This window comes from Corvus kubaryi, unplaced genomic scaffold (assembly GCF_017639235.1).
Source record: "Corvus kubaryi isolate FWS band 111438036 unplaced genomic scaffold, C.kubaryi_AGA036_p1.0 37396, whole genome shotgun sequence".
Classification (NCBI taxonomy): domain Eukaryota; kingdom Metazoa; phylum Chordata; class Aves; order Passeriformes; family Corvidae; genus Corvus; species Corvus kubaryi.
In genome coordinates, this window is record NW_024581135.1 from 20906127 (window position 1) to 20927560 (window position 21434).

General features: G+C 40.9%; 1 protein-coding gene across 4 annotated transcripts in view; it reads left to right on the forward strand.

Moving 5' to 3' along the window:
* The window catches only part of RAPGEF4 (Rap guanine nucleotide exchange factor 4), a 159581-nt gene extending 144202 nt beyond the window's left edge, over nt 1-15379 (forward strand). For all 4 annotated transcript variants that reach the window (XM_042040579.1, XM_042040578.1, XM_042040580.1 and 1 more), the window contains 3 exons: nt 48-112; nt 10953-11007; nt 12540-15379. In XM_042040579.1, the coding sequence (XP_041896513.1) occupies nt 48-112; nt 10953-11007; nt 12540-12667 (248 nt within the window). In that variant the 3' untranslated portion in view covers nt 12668-15379. The remainder of the gene's footprint in view (nt 1-47; nt 113-10952; nt 11008-12539) is intronic.
* Nucleotides 15380-21434: the final 6055 nt, after the last annotated feature.

The following is a 21434-nucleotide window of genomic DNA, read 5'->3' on the forward strand; positions in this document are numbered from 1 at the left end:
GCCATGATTCAGTAATGGGCTTTTATGTGTCTTCTATTTCTATACAGACATGACATTTACTCATGAGGGAAACAAGACATTCACTGACAATCTAGTAAACTTCGAAAAAATGGTATGTATGACATATTTGAAAGAAAACTTAAAAAGACCTCCCTATTCACCTCTTCAAGAGTGAACTTTGCAACAATGACTTCCAGGGCTAGAGAAAATGAAGGCAGGACCAAGAGCTGGCAAAAATAGTCTGTGTTGTACACAGAGCCTGGGACCTCTGGGTTTCTGGAAAACCTCACAGAGGTGGAGAATAAACTGTCCACTGAGCCATGCACAGCCAAAATGTTTCTTAGGAGAGGCAGCATCAGGGACAGGAAGCAGAGCTGTTAAAGACACTTTTTAACAGCCAGTTTGGGACCAACCTGTGATTTTAACTGCTGTTCCTTCAAACACATCTGAACTGCCTCAGGCTGGGATAGTTCTGCATTGCTCCTTGGAGAATGAAAGAAGCATTGAAAAGAACTTGCACAACATCTTATTTTCTTTTTTCCTTTGACAGATGAAAGGAGATGTCTTTAGCTTGATTGCTTTCCTACTGGAAAGGAGAATCAATGATAAAAGGCTAGACCATGCTCAAATTTGATTTAAGTCCTGCACCTAAGTTGTCATCATTTCAAATACCATTGTCAAAAACTGCAGGCAGGCAACTTTCCATTGCAGAAATCTGAACTGAAACTCGAGTTTCTTGGCCGTGAGGAGACATTTTCTTGGTTGCTAAGGCTGTGTTCCTAATTAATGTGGTTAATGACACCTGTATGTGAGAACCTGCATTAGCCAAACCCAGCTATGGCATCTGCCTAGTAAAACCTGACTTATTACTCTGGCAGTAAACAGTAGAATCACAGAATCACTAAGGTTGGAGAAGACCTCCAAGATCCCTGAGTCCAACTGTTAGCCCAGCACCACAGTGTTCCCCAGTAAGCCATGTCCTCAAGTGCCACATCCACACACTCTTTGAACACTTCCAGGCATGGTGATTCCACCACTTTCCTGGGCAGCCTATTCCAGTGCCTGACCACCCTTAAAGTGAAGAAATTTTTTCTCACATCCAATCTAAAACTCCCCTGGCACAACTTGAGGCCGTTTCCTCTCAGCCATTCAGCAGCCATGCTAGAGCATATTTCCTCTAGCACCTATGTGTCCTTGTTCTTAGTAGTACAGTAACCAGAACCACTCCATTCCACTGGAGTTACATAACTCCAGTTATTTCCACTGCACTGTGGAGGCATTTGTCTGACCCCCTGAGCACTGAAATTGCAGAGGGGAAAAAAGGAGGACTTTTAGCTCTTTAAAAAACTTCACAGAAAAGTGATCATCACTTTGAGTGAATTCTCTTAGATTTTAATCTGTTGCTCCAGGACAGCCTCTGTCCTTGGGTGAAAATACCCCTTTACTAAGATGAGACATTTTGTGAGTAAATGGCAGTGCTAATGCCTGAGTAAGGGCCTGACCTCACTTTGCAATAATAGCTTTCTCTAATTGCATATGCAGACGGTGTTGCCATCTCCTTCCAAAGGCCTTGAGCCTTCTACCTCCAGAAAAGGACTTTTTTTCTGGACTGACTGTTCTAATTAGGTATAGATATAGATCCAATAGTATAGATAGTAAATACTTCGGGGAACACAGAGGGATCTCAAGACTTGGTTGGAACACCTCCAAACCAGAAGGGATGGCAGCTGTGATGCTATAGCCGTGGTTCTGTGGCTGGCTCCAACATCTCCACCTCACTTGGCCTGTTTACACCTCCTGAGCCAGAAGAGCCGGTACATCCACTGGCCTCAGAGCTCTGTGCCTCAGGCTCTTTATGCCTGATTTTGTGTAAAAGCCATTACAGGAGGCAGCAGCTCTCCTATAAGCGCTTCTTGTAGACAGAAGTTCAATGCAGGCTTGTCATTTAAAAGTAGTTCTGCTCCTCTCTATACCACATTTTGGCACTCCCAAAGCCAGGAGTGAATTTTACAGCCGCTTAAACTGATCTATATTTACGTTGCTGCAGGTCTGCTCTCCTTACCCTAGTCTGCTCATTGTCTTATTTTCAAAAGAATGTTACCCCCAGAACAAGAGTTTACTCGTAGCACCCAAAGGTTTTAAATAATATTTTATACTGCAAGAATGTATTGATCATTTTCTTTAGGAGAGGAATGTGCAATTAGTGTATTTTTGATGCTGCATATTTTTTAAGGAATTGATATTGTGTTTCATGTTCCTCAAGTCACCAGAAAGGGACACATTCTCCTTTTTTAGTATTTTAAGCCTTTCTTTAGTTAGTGTACCTAAAAGCTCATTCTGCTTTTTCTCCATGCCTTACTACAAGTATATCTTTTGTATTTTTATTGTTCTTCACTAACTCTTCTGCATGTTTCTGTGGTGCTTTTACTGCCTCTCTCAACCCATAGCTGTTCCGAGCAACCTGTATTCAAATTCCACCCACATAATTCATTCAAATCCTACTGTGGACCTGGCAGTTTTTAGCTTTTTGCATGTGTCATGAGGTCAAGCAAAGAAGAAAAGCCTACTGTTAAACCTCAGTCGCTGCCGCCTACTTGCGTTAAGCTTAAAACTGTCATATCCACACATAATTGCCAGATATTAAACTGTGAAGACAAGACCACTCAGCCAGATAACTCTCAGATAAATTTCCCTCACTTTTAAATAAGTATAAGCCCAAGGTGTATCTGTGATGTTACTCTGCCATTTTCAGGAGAAAAGCAGAAACCAGATTTCCTCACAGGAATTATGTCTTGCCATTGGTTGTTTCGGTCTGTTTGTTGTGCTGCAGGATGTTGTGTCATAAGCAGATGGAGATTCCTTAGAGTATTACTGGGAGCCACCCTTACTGATGTTTCTGAAACATCTTGGTTCTTTGGAAAATTGTTTCCTTTTATGTTTGCTGAAGTTTATGAATAAAAATATCTGGGTAATTGCCACTGGTGGTGCCACTTGCCACTGGAGGAGGTGAGTCCCTCCAACTCTCATGTAAGCACAGTGATGAAACTGAGAACAGCCTCTGGCATCGTGTCTGCATTCTCACCACAGAGCTCTGATCCCGACAGCTGATGTGCTGCTGACAACTTTATTCCTGTATCTGGCAGCCAAAAGTAGAAGTTTGACCTAGTGGCATCTCTTCAGCTGAAACAGCTTCCTTTAAATCTTCTCTGTTTTGTGATGTTTCTGTTATTATTTATATTAAATGATGCATCTTAAAACATGCAGGAGCTGTCAGGCAGTCTCTGAGCCAGGAGCTCCCTGAGTGCCAGAAACAGCAAGGCCTGGTTTCCTAAACATTTGTGTTTCATGGCTGCTTGAGCTCTGCTCAGATTTCTCCTCGTGGCTGGGGCATGTGTCGTTTCTTCATGGCTGGGGAATTCTGTGTGAATAGGCTTTTGTCATAACATAGGAACTTGCACTACAGCCCTTTTCCTGAAGGAGACAGGAGGGCACTTACACAATCTTTGTCTTGTCCACAGCCATCTGTTTTCATAGCAAATTGGTAGGAGCTTTCTTGTGTTTGGAAACTCTGGGTTCTTTTTTCAAATTGAATAAAATTATCTAGAGAAGAAGGGAAAAACAGACAGATGGTGTTAAAGTACATTAGCCTAGTCTTTTTTAGCAACTCAAGCTAAAAAGGAAAAAGACTGAGTCAATTTTTTCCTGCTATGCTTTCCTATATATTGATCTTTTCAGTGCTGGAATGGCAGAACAGTGGTATTGCCAGTAGTAGGGGGACATCACTCTGCAGAGCATTGCTGAGCTTTACCTGCTGCTGCCTTTGTGACTTCATGCTCTTTCTTCCCCTTTCCCATTTCCTGATCCGGAGGAGGCTGCGAGGAGTGGGAGGACATGGAAGCCTAGGGAAGAGAAGCCAGGGAAGAGAATGGCAAAGCCACAGCTATGGGTAAAGAGGGAAGTTTGTAAACAGACCCATTTGGTTTCCACAAGATGTGGGCAAATGTTACAGTGGGGATACTGTAACATGATGTACCAAACAAGGAGGCTGTGGAAAAGAATATATATATGGACCAATTCTTGGTAGATGTTTCAGAGAGATGTTTATTTCTCCAGCCGCATGGCCGGGGCTCTGCCGAGGAGCTGCTCAATCACGGGACCCGAGGGTCCTTGCCCACACGGGGGAACACAAAACAACCAATGGGGAACGAGGCTGACCAGGGGCAGCGAAACCCCGTGTCTGCCCCCAGGACCCCATGGCAGGGGGGAAGGGACCCCGACATTTCACCCATTTATTTTTAACAAAAAGAGATTTAAAACTTAACATTGAAAACAACTGGATAAACATAACAAGAACAGTTTTTAAACAAAATAAGCCACCCTCCTGAGTCTTTAAATGTCCAAACAGATTCTCTGGAACATCTTAAGGCTGACAGAAGGGAGACAGGACTCTCCGGGCATGCTTTGTGGGGAAACTGATGCAGGAGAGGGTTTAATTTCTTCCCTCCCCCTTTTCATCCCCCACTTGGCATTGGAAAGGGATTTTTGGGGAAACAATTGGCAAAGGCATAGTTTTGTGAGGGAAACCATGGATGAAGAAACGGATTGGGAATACACTGGGGGTAATAGGATATAGGGTAAAAGGGAAAGGTGGGATTAGGAAAGGGAGACTGTAGGGGGAGCTTATAATGGAGATACTGTCTAACATGACTACAATTTTTAGCATATATACTGCCTTTCACAGAAACACCATCAGGCCCAGTGACCTCTGCTGCTTGTAACCCTTTTCTACCTTGCACAATTTTGAACTCTACTACTTCTCCATCTCCCAAGCTTGGGAAGCATTTTTCAGGGTTATTCTTTTTTAATAGCAGTTCTATGAACGAATATGTCTTGCTGGTTGTCACACCTCGTTATAAAACCATAATTTTGTTTAACATTATACCATTTTACTATTCCTAAAACCTTAGCTACGGTGATATTTTCCTTTTTCCGAGTGGCTGCTGTTTTCTGTCTCGCTGCGTTCTTGCTTTCTCTTTTGGTCGCTCCCGTGTTGGAATTGTCGGGGCTGCTCATGCTGCCAGGGCCGCCAGAGCTGCTGGTGCCTGCGCGCTCTTCCCGGGGTCGCATTCAGCGCTGCGCGGGCAGGGCCGGGCCGGGCCGCGCCGCTCCGTTCTCCGTGCGTCGCCTCCTCTGGTTGCAGCTTGGCTGCCAATGCCAGGCCCTGCAGCCACGTCTCGGCCGGGCCCCCGAGCGATGACCCCCCCCCGCGCCCGGCTCCAGCGCGCGTTTCGGCTGGGCACGGCTCTGCTCCGCTGCCGCCACCGCCCGCCGCCCGCGCGCCGCCCCTCTCGGTCGGGCGTTCACGGGGCTCGCTCCACCACGCGCTGCGCGGAGCCGGGCGGGCACCACCGGGTCCCGCCGCTCCCGCCGCGCCTCGCTCTGCCACCGACACTGCGGCTCACACCACTCCGCCCATGTGCGGGAACGGCCTCGCTGCTGCTCGGAGAGGGCTTGGTGCACGTGGCCTGGGCCGCACGGTCCCTGAGGCACACTTCCCTTCGCCAGGACACAGCTGACATTGCTCAACGGTCTCGGTAATTAAATAATATTCACGAAAATATTCTTCCATCGGCATATATTTTGACTCAAAAATTAACTGTGTCCAAACGGTCTTGCAAAAGTCTTTGGTAAGAATTAAATCCCAAGAAACATAGAAAAAGTTCTTAAACAACCATGCCAGGAAGTGTTTCAGTTCTTTTTGAGCTTGAATCAAGCTAAAATTTACAAATCGTTGTTCAAGAATCTTAAGTTTAAGATAAATGTCCATATGCGGCTCGGAGAGCCAAGAGTCTTTCCACGGTTCCTCCATAGTTTAGATATGGAATAGCAAAACAAAACAAGAAGAGAAATCCACAGTTTCTAGAATTTATTCACAAATCAGTCGCTGTAGGGATCGGGGATCGTTCTGCTCACATTATCCACCATTATGTTGCAGCGGGGATACTGTAACACGCATATCAAACAAGGAGGCCGTGGAAAAGAAATATCTATGGACCGATTCTTGATAGATGTTTCAGAGATGTTTATTCCTCCAGCCGCATGGTTGGGATCTGCCGAGGAACTGCTCAATCCCGGGACCCGAGGGTCCTTTGCCCGTGCAGGGGAACACAAAACAACCAATGGGGAACGAGGCTGAACAGGGCCAGGGAAACCCTGTGTCTCCCCTCCAGGGCCCCTCTCCCAGGGCTACATGGCAGGGAGGACGAGACCCCGACAGGCAAACAGTACTGAAAGTGTCAGAAAGAGGTATGGTCTTACTCTTTGTATTTGCACTGTATTTGTGCTCTTTACTCTGCCATTTATTGCATGAAGCCTTAAAATCCAGCCTGGAAAATTTTTATCTGTACTTTCGTCAATAAGTAGACAAAATAATTAAATTACTGGTCTTAGTAGTTAAAGTCTTTAGTAAAAGGCTTTGTCTTCAATAGCAAACAAGACATGGTTTTAGAGAAGTGTTGAAGGTGTTTTACTTATCTCACTGCAAGAAGCAGATGGGGAGAAGGTTGCAAGCTGTTCCCACCGTGGTGTTGCTCAGATGTACATTCTAGTTTGGCATATATGCCATGACACCAAACCACCTGCATCTCTTCTCCACTGGTGAGCTGACAGCAGATGTTAGTTGTAAGTGTGCCTTCAGAAGACTCATCTATGTAATAACTGAAAACGTATTTGTTACAGAGGAACAAAACTTGTAAAGCCTTTTAAATGCTGTAGTTTTAGTTTGGCAGGTGGGGAACATTTTGAGAGCTGTAAGTAAATATGTGAAAGATACAAAGATAGCAGTAGGCAGCAAACAGAATTAGTTTGTGATCTAGAATGACCCTCTTCTCAGGTGAAGGCAAGCACCCAAAGCTGTCAGTAGTAATAGTTCCTGTAAACTCTATGATTTAGCAGATGCAGGACGACCTACAGCCTGCAGCACATGGCAATATACACCATTTAAGTGACACTGCTTTTATAGCTATATATTAGAAAAAATTTAAAAGCACTTTCCTAGAATTATGTCTTTGCAGGGAAAGATGAGAGAGGGAAGTGAGGGAAGTACTGAGCATGACTCTCCTTAGAGACAGGCAGTATTTCATACTCTTGACCACTTACTGATTTCCTTTTTTCAAACCTCAGCTGCATAATTCTGCACTCTGACTGCCAGTACAGAATTTTGTATTCATAGACAAAGGGAAGATGGAATTATTTGGAAACTTTATCAGTGCCATTTCTCAAATCATCAGAGAGCCTGAACAAAGGTTACTTTCTGTGGCACCTTCTCCGTGTGACATTATCCAGCATTATCTCAGAAATAACACCTGTAGAGGGAGCAGAAGTTAGGAAAAAGCTCTGAAAGTGCTGACCTGCCATGGCAGCACAAGATAGTGCCGTGGTGCTGACCACTGATGCTTCTTTTTGTCAACCCTTTTCCTTTTGTCAACCCTCTTCCTCTTTCGCATCACCTTCAGGTGTGAAAAGAGGATTAGAGAATTTGTGCATATTTGTTTTCAGGTTTTGTGGAGATGAACAAAAGGGAACTCACACTCTTATCCATATGCAAAAAAGGGGCAAACATTCCTTAATTTTTGGAACATAAAGATTATGCAAAAAGTGTGTGACTAAAGCCCTTAGTAGTTTTCAATGGCATGTATGAATATTTATAATATTTAGCAACCTGGGTTTGGAATGGATTAGGAGATAATATGCTGGCCTGCTGCCACAATTCCAGACTGTAAAACTTGAAAGGGTATTGTTGTGTATACATAGCATGCCGCTAGCAGCCATTACTTGTTATATTATGCAGTTAGTTCTATTTCAGAAAGATCCAAATTTAGGTGTGTATGGCTTTTTGATAGTGGTCTTACTTAGCACTGTAAGTGAACAGAAGTTAATCTTTGCAGGCATTGACTAGAGGTAATCCTCTATTTGAAGAAAAACTGTAAGGAACAGGCAATTAAACTTCCATCTGAACATTTTTTCTGTACATGTTTCTAGTTTTCTTGCATCAAAAGAAGACGATCCAACTTATCTATGAGATTCAGGAATGGAAATTCACTTTTGTTTCATATGCTGTTTTTCTGTTCACTTCACACCTTACAAAGAGGAACTGTTAGGAGTTTAGACATTATGAGGCAGTAGAACAGCACTTGGAAAAAAAGTAATGTGAAAAGAGCTCTTCAAAGATACATAATGCTTCAGAATCTCCCCACTAGCTTGTGATGCTGTCTTTGGGCCACAGTTTCTCCATTTATTCAGCCGTAACACCCACTTCCACATTTGTTTGTATTTCATCATTGCCAGGATACTTCTGAATGCACAGATTGGATCACATTATCCTTAGGAAAAGGCAAAGGAACCCCTTAAAATGAAGTCTTTCAGCCAACTGAAGGAAGCCAGGCAGTTCAGCCTTTAACCAGAAGTCAGATAAGTCTGTTGCCACTTCCAGTTTCCTTGCCTAGAAGAGCCCACATAATGGCAAATTTGGAAATAGCAGAATCTTTTTTAAAAACCTTCACTACACACACTTAATTTGTCTTTCAGTACAGTACTGCATCACAGTGTTTATTCTGAATATTCTGCTTTTTTTGAGAACAAAATCCCCACAAGAGAAAAAAGAGTAAAATTATTCCAAAGAATGCCTTTTTTTTGATAAATCTAAATTTTCACACATGAAGCTTAATAATAATAGCTCTAAAGATTATTATGAAATGAGGCTTCAAAACCTAAACACTTACAGGTATGAAAAATTAGGATGTGTATTAACAATCCTAGAAAGCACATCCAGCAAAACTAAAACTAGTTACCTTCCTAAAAATGAAGTGTCCTTACCAAAGCTTCTCTTGAAGCTAGACAGTCTTGAAACTTCATCATGTTGGCTGGTTCAGTTCAACTTTATGATCTCTCCTTGAAACAGTTATTGTAGATGAGTATTTTTTGAACTGGTATAAATCAAAATAGCAGCATCACATAACAGAGCCAAATATGAAGCCATAGATGTGTGAAACAGACATGTTTATATGCTTCTGTTGTTTTGATTTATGTTTGATTGGGTTAGACTGAAAAACTGACACTGTAACATGCAGTGTGTTCTGTCTCAGTCCAGTTATCTTGAGTATTTAAGAGGTTCCATTGAAGTCAATGGAGTTTATTCACATGCTTAATGCTAAGCACCTGTGAGAGTGTTTGCAAGGTAAGTGCCTTAGAAAATCTTCATAGTAATAATGGCTTGAAGAAGTATGAAAATTACCATAAGATAAAATTTACTCTTACTTGAATTATACATGTAGATACATAGGACTTTAGAAACAACATAAGCAGATCCATATCCAGATTCCCTAGATCTTTTGGGAAAGTGTGTTTTAGAATGAACATATTTTAGATCAGTTTCAGAATAGCTGCATTTCATTTGATAATACAAGGTGTAATCCACAGACATTTAGTTCATGATATATCAATAGTGTTTCTTACACCAGCCACCAACCCATTTTTGTATGCTTGACAGTACATTAAAATGTCTGAGATTATGAGTGTGTGTGTAAGGAATGTTTTACATTGGTGCTTCCCACTTCTGGAATGACAGATTTCACAAACTTATTTCATTTGTAACATTTTCATTTAAGATTATAATTGTGTATTAATTTAGAGGAGCATATGCCCTAGGCTTTACTGTTCACTAGTAAGAGGTATATCATTCCATTTTGTGGGAGTTTATGACTAAGTAGCTTGTTCATCTCACACAAAATTTCCATAACATATGAAGCAGCCTGGTGAGAGTGTGCTGTGTTAGACGATGTAGTTGTGTTGGAACACAGACATTCTGATAGGGAATAGCATTTCCCTCCTCTACTTTTTCTTAACCTAAGCAAAAGAAACTGAAACAAATGTTGTGCTTGTAACAGTGATTGAATCAAACTGTCTAGCTGACTGCTGAAGTTTCAGTTTATTTGGCATTATGTAGAACAACTAATCCTACCCCCACTGGCGGGTGTATTACATGTATGGTGCTAATCACTAATCACAGAAGCCAGTTAAAATTCTACAGTCCAGAACTAAATCTTAAATGTTTTGCTTTATGACTTACCTTAATTTCTGTTCTTAAAACTATTGTAAAATAATATCTGATTTATCAGAGCAAAGTGTATTGATTGAAACTGAATTGGGTGAAATGATGTCTTTTTCACTGAAGAGGAAGTACAGCCAAGAAGGACAAAGCGACTTCTGGTTTTTTTAGTGAATTGTCAGTAGAAGGGTCCACCAAAAGTGAATCCACTTTTCACATTGAGTTAGATACACCTGTGCAAGATAAGACTGTCTAGCAGGTCTGAAATTGAAATTTGGCTGCAGGGCCACAGTACTGAGAGTGGCCTTCTCACCTGTGAACTGAGCATTCTGCCAGTGGAATCAGTGAACACACACCCTCACATGCTCATTTACACTGTCATTTTCCAGGAGGACTGCATTTTAAACTCAAGTTTATGTAAAAGGTGAAAGCTCTTTAATTGCTGACTATATTCTAGAAATGGCCTTGCTGTTAGGAGCTGATGGTCTTTAAATTAACGTGTAAATACTCCATGGTATTCCTTTTACTTTTTAATATGGTAAGATGTTATCAAAGAAATGCACATTGAAGGGGCTGATTTTCATTCTTAGTTAGGGCCTTTTACAGCATTCAAGCAAGGGAAAGAGTTCTCTGAGTGCATGTAAATTATACTTATGCTTATTTAAAGCCTGTGTAAATGCAAATCACACCCTACATATGAAAGTATCAGCATTAAAATTATATTTTCATTCATATGACTGCTTTTATTGGCATATATCTTCACACTCAGGCACAGTTAGGTGCTTCGTTTAAATGATGATGAAATACAGTGCTTGTTCTCTGATTGCATCCCATCTTTTCCTTCCAGCGCATGATTGCCAACACTGTCAGGACAGTGAAATTCTGCCGAAGCCAATCTTTCAGTAAGTGTATACAACATCTGTACAGTCAGCATTATCATCAGTAGCTACAGTAATTAAACTAATTCTGTGTGTACCAGAACTGAAAAGCCTGCTTTCCAGTGATTTTTCCATGTTTGGATCCTGTGATGTTTCACAGGGTGAAATGTCCTTCAGGAAGCTCTAATAAACCCTATCTCCTCTATCTGTTTTCCTTGCATGTGAAAGAGCTAAATATCTATGAGGTCTCTACCCATCTGTCAAATTAGAGCCAGCTGAAATTAGCCATTGGGTTCAGAAGTGGTTGAAATAACTCTACAGGCAGCAGCACAGATACTTTCTTGGATAAATGCTGTTTTCATATGAAACCAGTCTGGAGACATGACCTTTATAAATTACATAACTGCATAAGGCGGTGAATTTAAAACCTGTTTGTCAGTGTAATTACCAGAACTTGCTTGAGGCCATGTAAGATGACAGAGCTGTATGGTAAAGCAGGCTTCTCTGTGGGTCTCATCCCATCCAGGTGCACTGTCAGTCTCAGTCACATGGGCATTTCCCTCAGCACTTCATCCATTTTGACTCACAGCACCCTTCCTCTTTCTCGAATAACAGAATAAATAATATAAAACTATATTTTAATAAAAACAGTTTCTTTCCATATGGGTCAAAGCTTGACTGTAGAAGATCTGTAGAAATTTCTGTAGAACTGTAGAAATTAAGAGAGGTTTTTTTTTCTCCCGCAGTCCAGGTTTTTCTGGCTTTGTGTCTTTAATTTTAATGCATTAAGCATGAGTGAGACCTTCACATATTTAGAAATGGAATTTTCATTATAAATGATACAACAAAATGCCAGTATATAGATCTATTGGATATAAATTCCATGCTTTTTGTGTGTATGTGTAATGTATTGTAGATGCCTCAGTATCATTTTTTAGTTCAATTTAAGTTACCTAACACTTACTACATTACACTGTAAGCTGTTCCCTGTGAGGCTGAAGATTGTCAGAAATTAACTCAGTAGTCTTCCATAACTGTTGCTGGAATAGGTATAATGTGGTTATGTTAAGTAATGTAAACAGGTAGTAAATTCTGAGGCTTGAATGGGGCATCCACTAAGCACTACATTGTTACAAATACTTAATACTGAGCTAGAAATGAGAATATTGCATGAAAGAGGATTAAATCAATTATATAATTTTGAATCTGTGGAATTTGCTGGTTCAAAAGCAAATGAGCAGTTTTAAATCGTACTTGTTAGCTGTATAATTTATAGCTAATGACTGGTAAGGTGATGTGTAAAACTGTAACCAAGGGCCATCAATTTTAGTAAATGTAGCCAAGGATGTCCAACAGAAAAGTTAATTTGTGGGGGTAGTAACCAGAAAGACTGTCAGATATGGAGGAAAGGTTTCAAAGAGAGCAATTTCTAAATACTTCCTTTTTAAATCACTAGGATCTACTCTTTCCTGTGACAGCTTGTAAGGAGTTGTGCATTTTGTTCAGGCATTTGTCCATTTATGTGTATCAATCCTCCATCATTTCTCTTTCACCAGATCCTGATGCAGCCCTAACTAATAAAAACCATCAGGATGTTCGGAGCTATGTGCGGCAATTAAATGTGATTGACAACCAGAGAACTTTATCACAGATGTCTCACCGACTGGAACCGCGCCGAGCATAAACATTTGAAGCAATGATGAGAAATGATCTTTTATCCTCTCAAGGTCACTTGTTAAGAACTTCACTTTCTCTGCTACTGCACTGCCACTACAAAAATAAGCAAAAACATATTCTAAGGTCTTAGGCAACGCACAATGTACCAGCCTGCTGGAGAACTTTGGCTGAGGAAGAATATATGCACTGTAGGTGTATGGGTGACCATGTTGTGAACTGTTAATTCATCTTACAGTGTAGTAAGTGATATCTCATATGGATTTAAAAAAGGCAAAAGATAAAATAGAATAGTTCATGGGAAATGCACAAAAAGCTTGTAACAGTTCTAAGATAGGTAGTGGGTTCTTCTCCCTAATTAAGAATCTGTATTTTATGATTTACTCTTCAGGTCAGGACCAAAACTGATCATCAGTTTAGCTTGCTCAGCTACTGTTGACCTCAATAGAAGATGTATGTAAGCATCTGATGAAATAATGCAAGTTCAAGAGTGGTCCAAGGTATAGTTCCATTTAGAGAAGACTTGCAAATATTTCCATTTTAAATACAACAGATACTAAGAAAAATTCCTAATCTTAATCATACTTCCCACTACTACAAGCAGTGTGGCCATTTCAGAAAACTGACAGGACTGAAAATATTTTGAATGATAAATAGATTAATCAGTGTTTCTTTCTTTTTTTTCTAAACTACCAATCAGGTTTTTACAATATTCTATTAAAAAGCAAGGTTGTCAAAATCAATAGCATTAAAGGTAGCAAAGAACTGGTTCAAAAAGAGCACAATATGCACAAATGGATTTCAAGAGAATATTTTCCTGGACATTAAAACCTTAAACTTCAGCTGTAATTAATCGTGGCTGGTTAACACGTTTTCTGATCTTACACATTTATAAATATCTTAATTTTCAGCCAATTGTTTGCACTTTCAATAGACTGTAAATAAATGTTGATTCATTATGTTCTAGAATATTTATTTATGTAATAGTTATTGTGCCAAAATAATTCTGTTTTATTTATTTTGTTTAGCATGTTATGAGAGTGCAGCTTTTGTCTTCACACTCTGTGCATTTACATGTAGGAGATGTGTGATCTATCTTTTCTGTAAATAACATGCAGTACCTTATTAAATGTAATTGCTGGAAAGGTTTAGTCACTGGCCTTATTTGCACTTTCAGCTTCATTCCTGCATAAATACCAATGCTGCTAATTGGCTGATATATCAAACTTGGCTGCTCATTTGCTGGGCCTCAAACCCGCAGTTGGCCTTCATGCATTGTGAGATGGACGACGAGTTTAAAGCCAGTCAGATCCATCCCTGCCACAGGGCATGACAGTCTGGCAGTGGTGCAACACCATGGTCTTGTTAGCTGGTTTGTTTCTAAGGAGAAAACATTTAAATTGGAAGGGTTTAAATAAAGAAGGGAGATAGTCTTAGTTTTAGCTATCTGGCTAATTTGTCCTGCTCAGTCACTAATGTGAGCACTACGAGTTACCTTACCTTGGGCAGGATTTTACTTCAGGTTAGCAAACTCGAGACCTTGGCTAACTCAAGGCACTTGAGAGACCTCTGGGTTCGGTCACCACAGGGAGGTCTCTCAGGGCCTACAGCCATGAGGGGAGAGGTGCTCTGGCAGTGCCTTTTCCCCTCCCATATCCATCTGGGGATGGCTGTACTACTGCTGGGCAAGCCCAGATGGCAGCCAAGTGCATGCCAACAGAATGTTCAAATGGCAGAAGTCTTTCCTACTGCATTCACACTTGCTCTGTACTGTGAAGCTGGATGTCATAAAACTGTTTAAGCCTGAAATTAGAAGTTGCAACTATTATCTCATAAGCTTCAGAGATGACCCCATTGATGTAGTCTACATTTTGCTTTGGATGCAGAGTATATTTATTTTTGCATTGAGCAGAACTGTGTGGAGTCAGTATGCACATACAGATTTTTTTTTTATCTATAAAAATAATTACATTCTTTTAGTCAAAGCATAAATTCTGCAAGAGCTGAGAGTCACCAGGGAAATGCTGACACATAGAACCACAACTGCTTGGTACCTGCATTCTGCAAAGGAAAGAATTACACAGTTAAGAAATATTCTGCAGCATGATGAAATAATTTATTTTAACTTTGCTGTCTGACTGGAAGTTCAAGATGATTCAGAGGAAAACCAGCTAATAACATAGAGACAAATTTGTGTCTTATTATTTCAAGTGAGAAAAATTTATTTCCATTTGTACTGTTCGACGAATATACTTCATATGGCTTTTTCAGATGCAGAATCTTCCCAGAAGCAAAGTATGCAGTAGAATAAACTACAGGGACACAATTAATTCAAAAGGCATTTTTATCTTTGCAATCAATTGGTAACATTTCTGAGTTCATGATTTTATTTGTTCCAGGTTTGTTCCTATTGTTTAGACTTTCATTTATTTCTGTGTTAGCTGGTTTATAAAGCTGCCAAGTTTTGGCTTGGCTCTGCGTATAGACCAATTCTTCATGCATTTAGTATGTTTTTATCCCCTTGGTTTATTCTTTTTTTCTTTAAAACCTCTAACTGTTTTACTTATTTGTTGCCAACAGTCTCTATCATGTAGTTATATCCCAGTGATAAAAAGAGAGGTTTTATGGCACCTCCATATCAACAAATGAATGCAGTTTGCCTACTCAATGAAACTGGTATCTGACATTTTTAATTTTCCAATAAAGGGTGCTGTACAAATAACAAGTGTTGCCATCTCTGTATCTAACTCACTCAAGTGGCTCAGATAGTTGCTATGGTGCTGATCACTGTCTACATACGTAGAGATTAGATTGATAGAACTACCTTCTGGCTCTAGAATCTGTCCTGGGCTTCCCTTGCTCCCTGTGTTGACTTTACAACAGGAAGGCAGCTGTCAATATATTGCTCTTGCTGTAGGAAGTCTGAGCGACTGTTGCAATAGAGTGGAGAATGAATAGGAGCTCAAGAAACACTGAAATGTCAAAACATCCATCCTGACTTCCCCCTGTGCTCACAGCTACAAGTCACAACTTGAAGGGGGTGTCACTGAAGACACCGTCCCTTACTGCTGACTCTCAGGCCAGTCTGCAGGCCTGGCTTCAGGGAGTTGGGCAATCCTCAGCACCGCTCTGCTCATGGTCTGTCCTGCTTTAGTTGCAGCACTTGGCCTGGTTGTGGCCTATGCCAGCTATCCCTGCAGGAGAGTGTCCAGCCATTACTTGTGGGGGATCATGCAGCAGGGCATTTCCAGGGGAAACTACAGAGCTGTCTGTCCTGTCTCTGTCCCACCCCCACAGTCCTCCAGTGGGACCCAAGGTGCTCTGTACTGCCATCACACCCACTTGCACAAACAGCATAAGCCCTGCAGCACAGCCCCCTCCTCATTGCAACACTGCAGGCTGAAAAAATATGTCTGTTCTAAATGATGATTATGCCTGATGGTCACAGGCCATACAGTGCTGATATGGCTGGTCCACGCTGCTTGGCCTCAGGGCCCAGGGCTCCTTACCCTGTTTTATTTACTGGCAGAGTTATAACTGTAGTATGAGTTTTCAGATGAGAGATGACCAGGAGGCAGTGTCCATAATAAATATTCACTGCAGGGGACCACTAAGCCAGCATGGTGACACCTTGAGCATTTTGGAAATTGTTCTGCATTACAGGGTTCCACCACTGACATTTTTTTGCTCAGGCAGCAACAGAGAGCACAAACACCTCTGTTTAGGGCTGCAGAGTCTAAAGGGTCACAGGGTACAGCTCTCCCGACCCTGGCACATTTCACTATTGTTGACTTGTTAGGGTTTGTTCTTTTTCTCAGTGACCAGGCCCAGTGCTGACTGGTTAAATCCAGGGAGGCTTGAATCCTGCACACCAGGAGGGGCTACAACTGTTTGGTAAAGGCAGGATCCAAAATATTTTCCATGGACATCTTGTTCAAACCCAGTGGCCACAAAGATATGATAGTGCAAGACAAAAGAGTTCAAATGTATTTGCAGGACTCTGCAGATGTAGGGATTGGGTTCTTTCTTCCTAGGTAAAACACTGTGAGGGCACACAGTCTCTTCAGACCAGGTACAAAGAGAGACAGAAAAAAAAAATCCTTCTTTTCAAAGACACTGGCAAAACAACCTTTTAAATACAAGAAGTTTAAATATAATTTAGAAATCTTACAAAATAAGTCAGAAGAAGATTTAACCTTCAGCGGTACAAAAAAAGATAATGAATTTTGCTTGGAGAAAAAAAAATTTAACAAAATTATAAATCTAAATTGTTAACACAGCTTCTTAGTAAGGTCAACTGCATAATATAGAGCACCTTAGCCTCTTCCAGCGATTTTTAAACACCACGCAGCTTAAATAGACTACTTCTGAATTCAGCAGTATTTCTTCTGGGAGCTCTGAATGCAAATCAAGAGGTAATAGTAGAAGGAAATTAAAAGATGTGCTATTCTCATATCATTTTTTGTACTGATAATAAGGAAAGCAGCATAGAGTGATATGGCAAAGTGAACCTCTAACTTGAATAGCTTTTCTTTCACTGTTAATCTGAAATGCATTACACTCTGGCTTTTCAAATAATCGTAACGTTCTTTACTGTAGCCTGCATTAAAGTTTAGCAGGCATAAGCAGCAGCTGTCACCAGAGGTCAAGGTATTAGCAATCAAAGAAAATAATGACCAGATTAAAAAGTTATCCTTGAAATTGCAAAACCAGAAACTTCTTTAGGAGTTTATCTTTGGAGCCCTGTGTCCAGGGCTGTAGCTGTGCCCATGGAACCCCTGGCACCCTCAGATGTCTCCCATGGCATTGTGGTGGGGCTGGGCAGCCCTGGGCTGGGGTGTGGCCTCAGTGGCTGGAGGGGACCATCACCTTTCTGCCTCTCTTGGAAAGGTGCAGCACTGCCCCAAACCAATTCCCACAGGACAGGGAGCTCCGACGTCGCTGGTCTCAAGCTTCTCGCTGTGGTCGGTGTGTTAGAGGAGCACGCAGGGTACGTTACCGCACTCTTTTACCTCACGCTGTCCAACAGCATGGACAGACTGGCTCCAACCCCATCTGCCCTGTGCACTGCTTTAGCAATTACAGCCCTCAGACATCTAACTAAGGCAGCAACTTGCAAATCCACAAAGGAGCATAATCCAGCCACGGTCTTGGCGGTTTATGACTCGAGTGATGGGGGGACTGCTGTAGAAGGGGAGATTCTTAAAAGGGAAAAGAGAGTGTGTACAGCTACAGAATCTATCACTTACATCTAACTGCTGAAGGGTATTTCACAAAGGGTTGCGTTTTAATAGGCCCGGCACTCAAAGGTAATTTCTGAATTCAAAATAAACTCAGAAACTGACATGATAATGCATAAAGAATGAATAATTACTGACGCAAATTGGAATATTTTTCTTGGAAACTCCATGTAATAAAAACGTGACACATGGGGGTACTGGTAAGAGCTTGACCTTTATTTCCTGGCCCTAATCCATTTGGGTCAGAGTGACAAAAAGCGAACCCTTTCTCACATGGTAGGGGTCAGCCAGTCATGTTTAATTTTTTTCCTCTTTTTGCTTTCAAATGCAAATACAGCACATTACCAATGAAAATAATGATTGTAAATGAATACCTCAATTAAAGGAAATTTACATAAAGATACGTAGGATAGAGGTGACAGTAGATATTCCAACATCCTAACAGACAATAATCCATTTCTTAATCAACTTCTGTCAATAATCATAAGCTTTCTGCTCTCCATGGTTTCCTCATTATAACACCACCTCTTGTGTTTTTAAATAGTTCTTTCTTCAGATGCTGTCCGAGCCAGCAAGTGAACCTGCTATCTGTATTGCCGACTCTTTGTGTTTTTTCACAGGTGTACATTATTTCTGCACAGGAGTACTGTCGGCAGCATTGTGGATGTTCTCAGATAACAGAGAGACAGTTTTGCCTTGGGTTTTCTTTAGATGTCCTCATTCTCTGTAGGACTGACCCTTGAGGGCTGCAGTACTGGCAGGTTGCTGTCTAGTGTCTGTTTGAAATCCAGCATTTCCTTCCATTTGTAATTCCTGCCCTAGTGTTTCTCCTGTTCCTCTTGTCTGGCATGTAACTCCTTTGTGGTGCTCCTGATCAGCTAGCACTGTTGCCAGAAACTAGTAAGAGGTTTGCAGGGATTTTTGTTTCCTTCCTGTCATAACTAGACACTGTTAATATTGTGCTTGTGTTTTGGGGGAGTCGATTACCTCTTTTTGGAATCCCAGGAAAAGGGACTGAGATGATATAGCTAAACAAATTTATCTAGAGTAATAGCTTTTCTGAGGCAGTCTAACATTATGGACAATTTCTAGTCTTATTTAATCTCTACATACAAAGGGAAAAAATATGTGATCTCCAATAGACAGATTTGTTTCTAATTAATGTACACTGGATTAAAGAAGTAGCAAAAAATGTAAGCTACTCATAATACAGTACATCATTAAAAGGATTAATATTTTCTTTGTAATTCAAACCAATTCCCTGCCAATGGTGGCCAAAATTTTCATTATTCCAGTACCTGCATTTACTTTAGAAGAAAGGTAAATGTATTAAATAGTTTGGTAATAATTGGTTTTAATAAAGAAAATATATTATGCTTTAAATCATTTGTTGAAAGTTCTGTGTTGTTATCTTCCCTTGGTGGTCCTCAGAGGTGGTGGAATTGTGCCTGCCTCTCTCCAAACTCTCTGTGACCGAGCAATCCATTGGAAAAAAATTTAGAGAGCAATGAAGGGACTGTTGCTTCAGTGGAGCTCAGAGTAATGTGGATTAGAAAACACAAATGGGCACAGCTACAATAAATTCAGCACAGCTCTAAAACAAAGAAAACAGTGTTAAGCTGTATTACATTTTAGAGAAAAAATCTGCCAAAATTAGAACAACAAATTAAGTCCATTGGACCACAAAATTTAATATAAGAAGGAGTATGAGCTATATATATACAATTAAAAGTATGTAATGAAATGGTAGCTGAACAGAGTACTAGTGAGTGGATTACAGCTGAGTATAATGATCAGCTAAAAACTGTGGTGCCAAAAAAAGATAAGAAAACCATTCTTGTAAAACGATCAATAATTGGATTTCTTGTTAATATTTTGCCACCTCATGGCTATCTCATTGTTAATTATACTGACATTTTTGTAGAAGTTACATGTGCTTTTACAATGCACACATGCCTGCTCAAAAGGCAGTGTACAAGCTGCAACCTGCCAGTTCTGAAAACCATTGTGCACAAAGCAGGTATTTGATCCACACCCATTGCACACAAGCATATTCTGTCACATGTCTGTATTTAATCATTCTGGTCTGTATTAAATAATTTTGTACTTAATCGTTTTATAAGTAATTAATATTTAATAATATATTTATAATTTCATGTTAAGTATAACATATAGGCACTTTCACAAAATCCTTATTTAAAATTAATAAAAAAAAGACAAGAAAACAACAACAAAGATGGGTCTCATAGATGGACAATGGTTGGTACAAGCTCTTCTTTCATTCCTCATGAAAGTCAAGAAGCCAATTCCCACAGGACACCAAAGACTGGGCTGCTGAAGCAAACAGGAATCACAGTCTCAGCTGTGCGAGCATGGGGACTGCATGTAGCATCAGGCTGGTGGTTTTGGGTGCACACTCACCCCCTCATGTACAGCAGGAATGGCAAGATTGCCTCTGAGCCAATTCCAAAGACAATTCCTTAGATTTTCCACTTGCCGTCACCCAGAAAGAGAAAAGGCAGCTTATTTTGGCTAGCAGTACCACACAAGTTGTCTTTTAGTCATGAAACCAATCCTGCTAGTTATGCTTTGGGGTGTAACTGCAGAGGTGTGTGATCACAGCATGTGTAGACATACCTGCATGTATTTCAGTCTGGAATGCAAGCAAAAATAACATAGGGAGGGCTTTCAGGTGAGCCATTTGTCCACCTCTTCCAGATCACAAACCTGATGGAACAAATGGCATAAACCTAGTGCCACCGTGTTGTTACAGCTAACATTGCTCAAACTAGCTAGATTAACACTAGCATACACTAGTGCTACATCTTCTACAGCAGTGTGTACAACCTTCCCAGTACATCCCAGGCATGACTTTCACATGTTTTCCACATGTTTTCTGGCCAATTTTTAAGCTAGAAATGGGAGGAGGCCGTAGCAACCAAAGAAGCAGCCGTGCTTCAAAGAAACCTCTGTATTAAGCCTGAGATGAACTCTGGGCCAGTCTTGAAGGAGAATTGAAAAATACAGAGCAGGTGTCCACCTACAAATTATCTGAGTCTAGAGTTTCACATACAGTTTAAGCTGGCATAAACCACCACTACTGCTAAAAAAGCACTTCCAGGCTCCATCCCCTCTCAGCTGCTTTTATCAGCCCTTGCTTCTTTCCTGCCTTTGTGCTGGCACGAGTCTTTGTGCAATTGCCTGATGACATGCATTCTGCTCTGAGTGAAAAATGATTCATTTTCTCTGCAGCAGCTTCTCCCGCACGGCCCAGTTCCCTGTGTAGCCGTGCAAACACCATGCTGCCAGAAGGTGAGGTGGGCAGTGCAGCAGCAGGAACAGGGCTCAACAGGCAGGACAGGGCTGTGCCTTACGCTTTTGGCAGGCAGGATGATTTAAACCATCTGGACATATGGATGACACTGTATTTTCCATGTTGAAACATGGTGAGACATCATTACACAACCTGTGATGAGATGTAAAGAGACAATTCATATGAATCCTTTCAACTCTAAAATCGAGTTAAAAGTTGCTAAA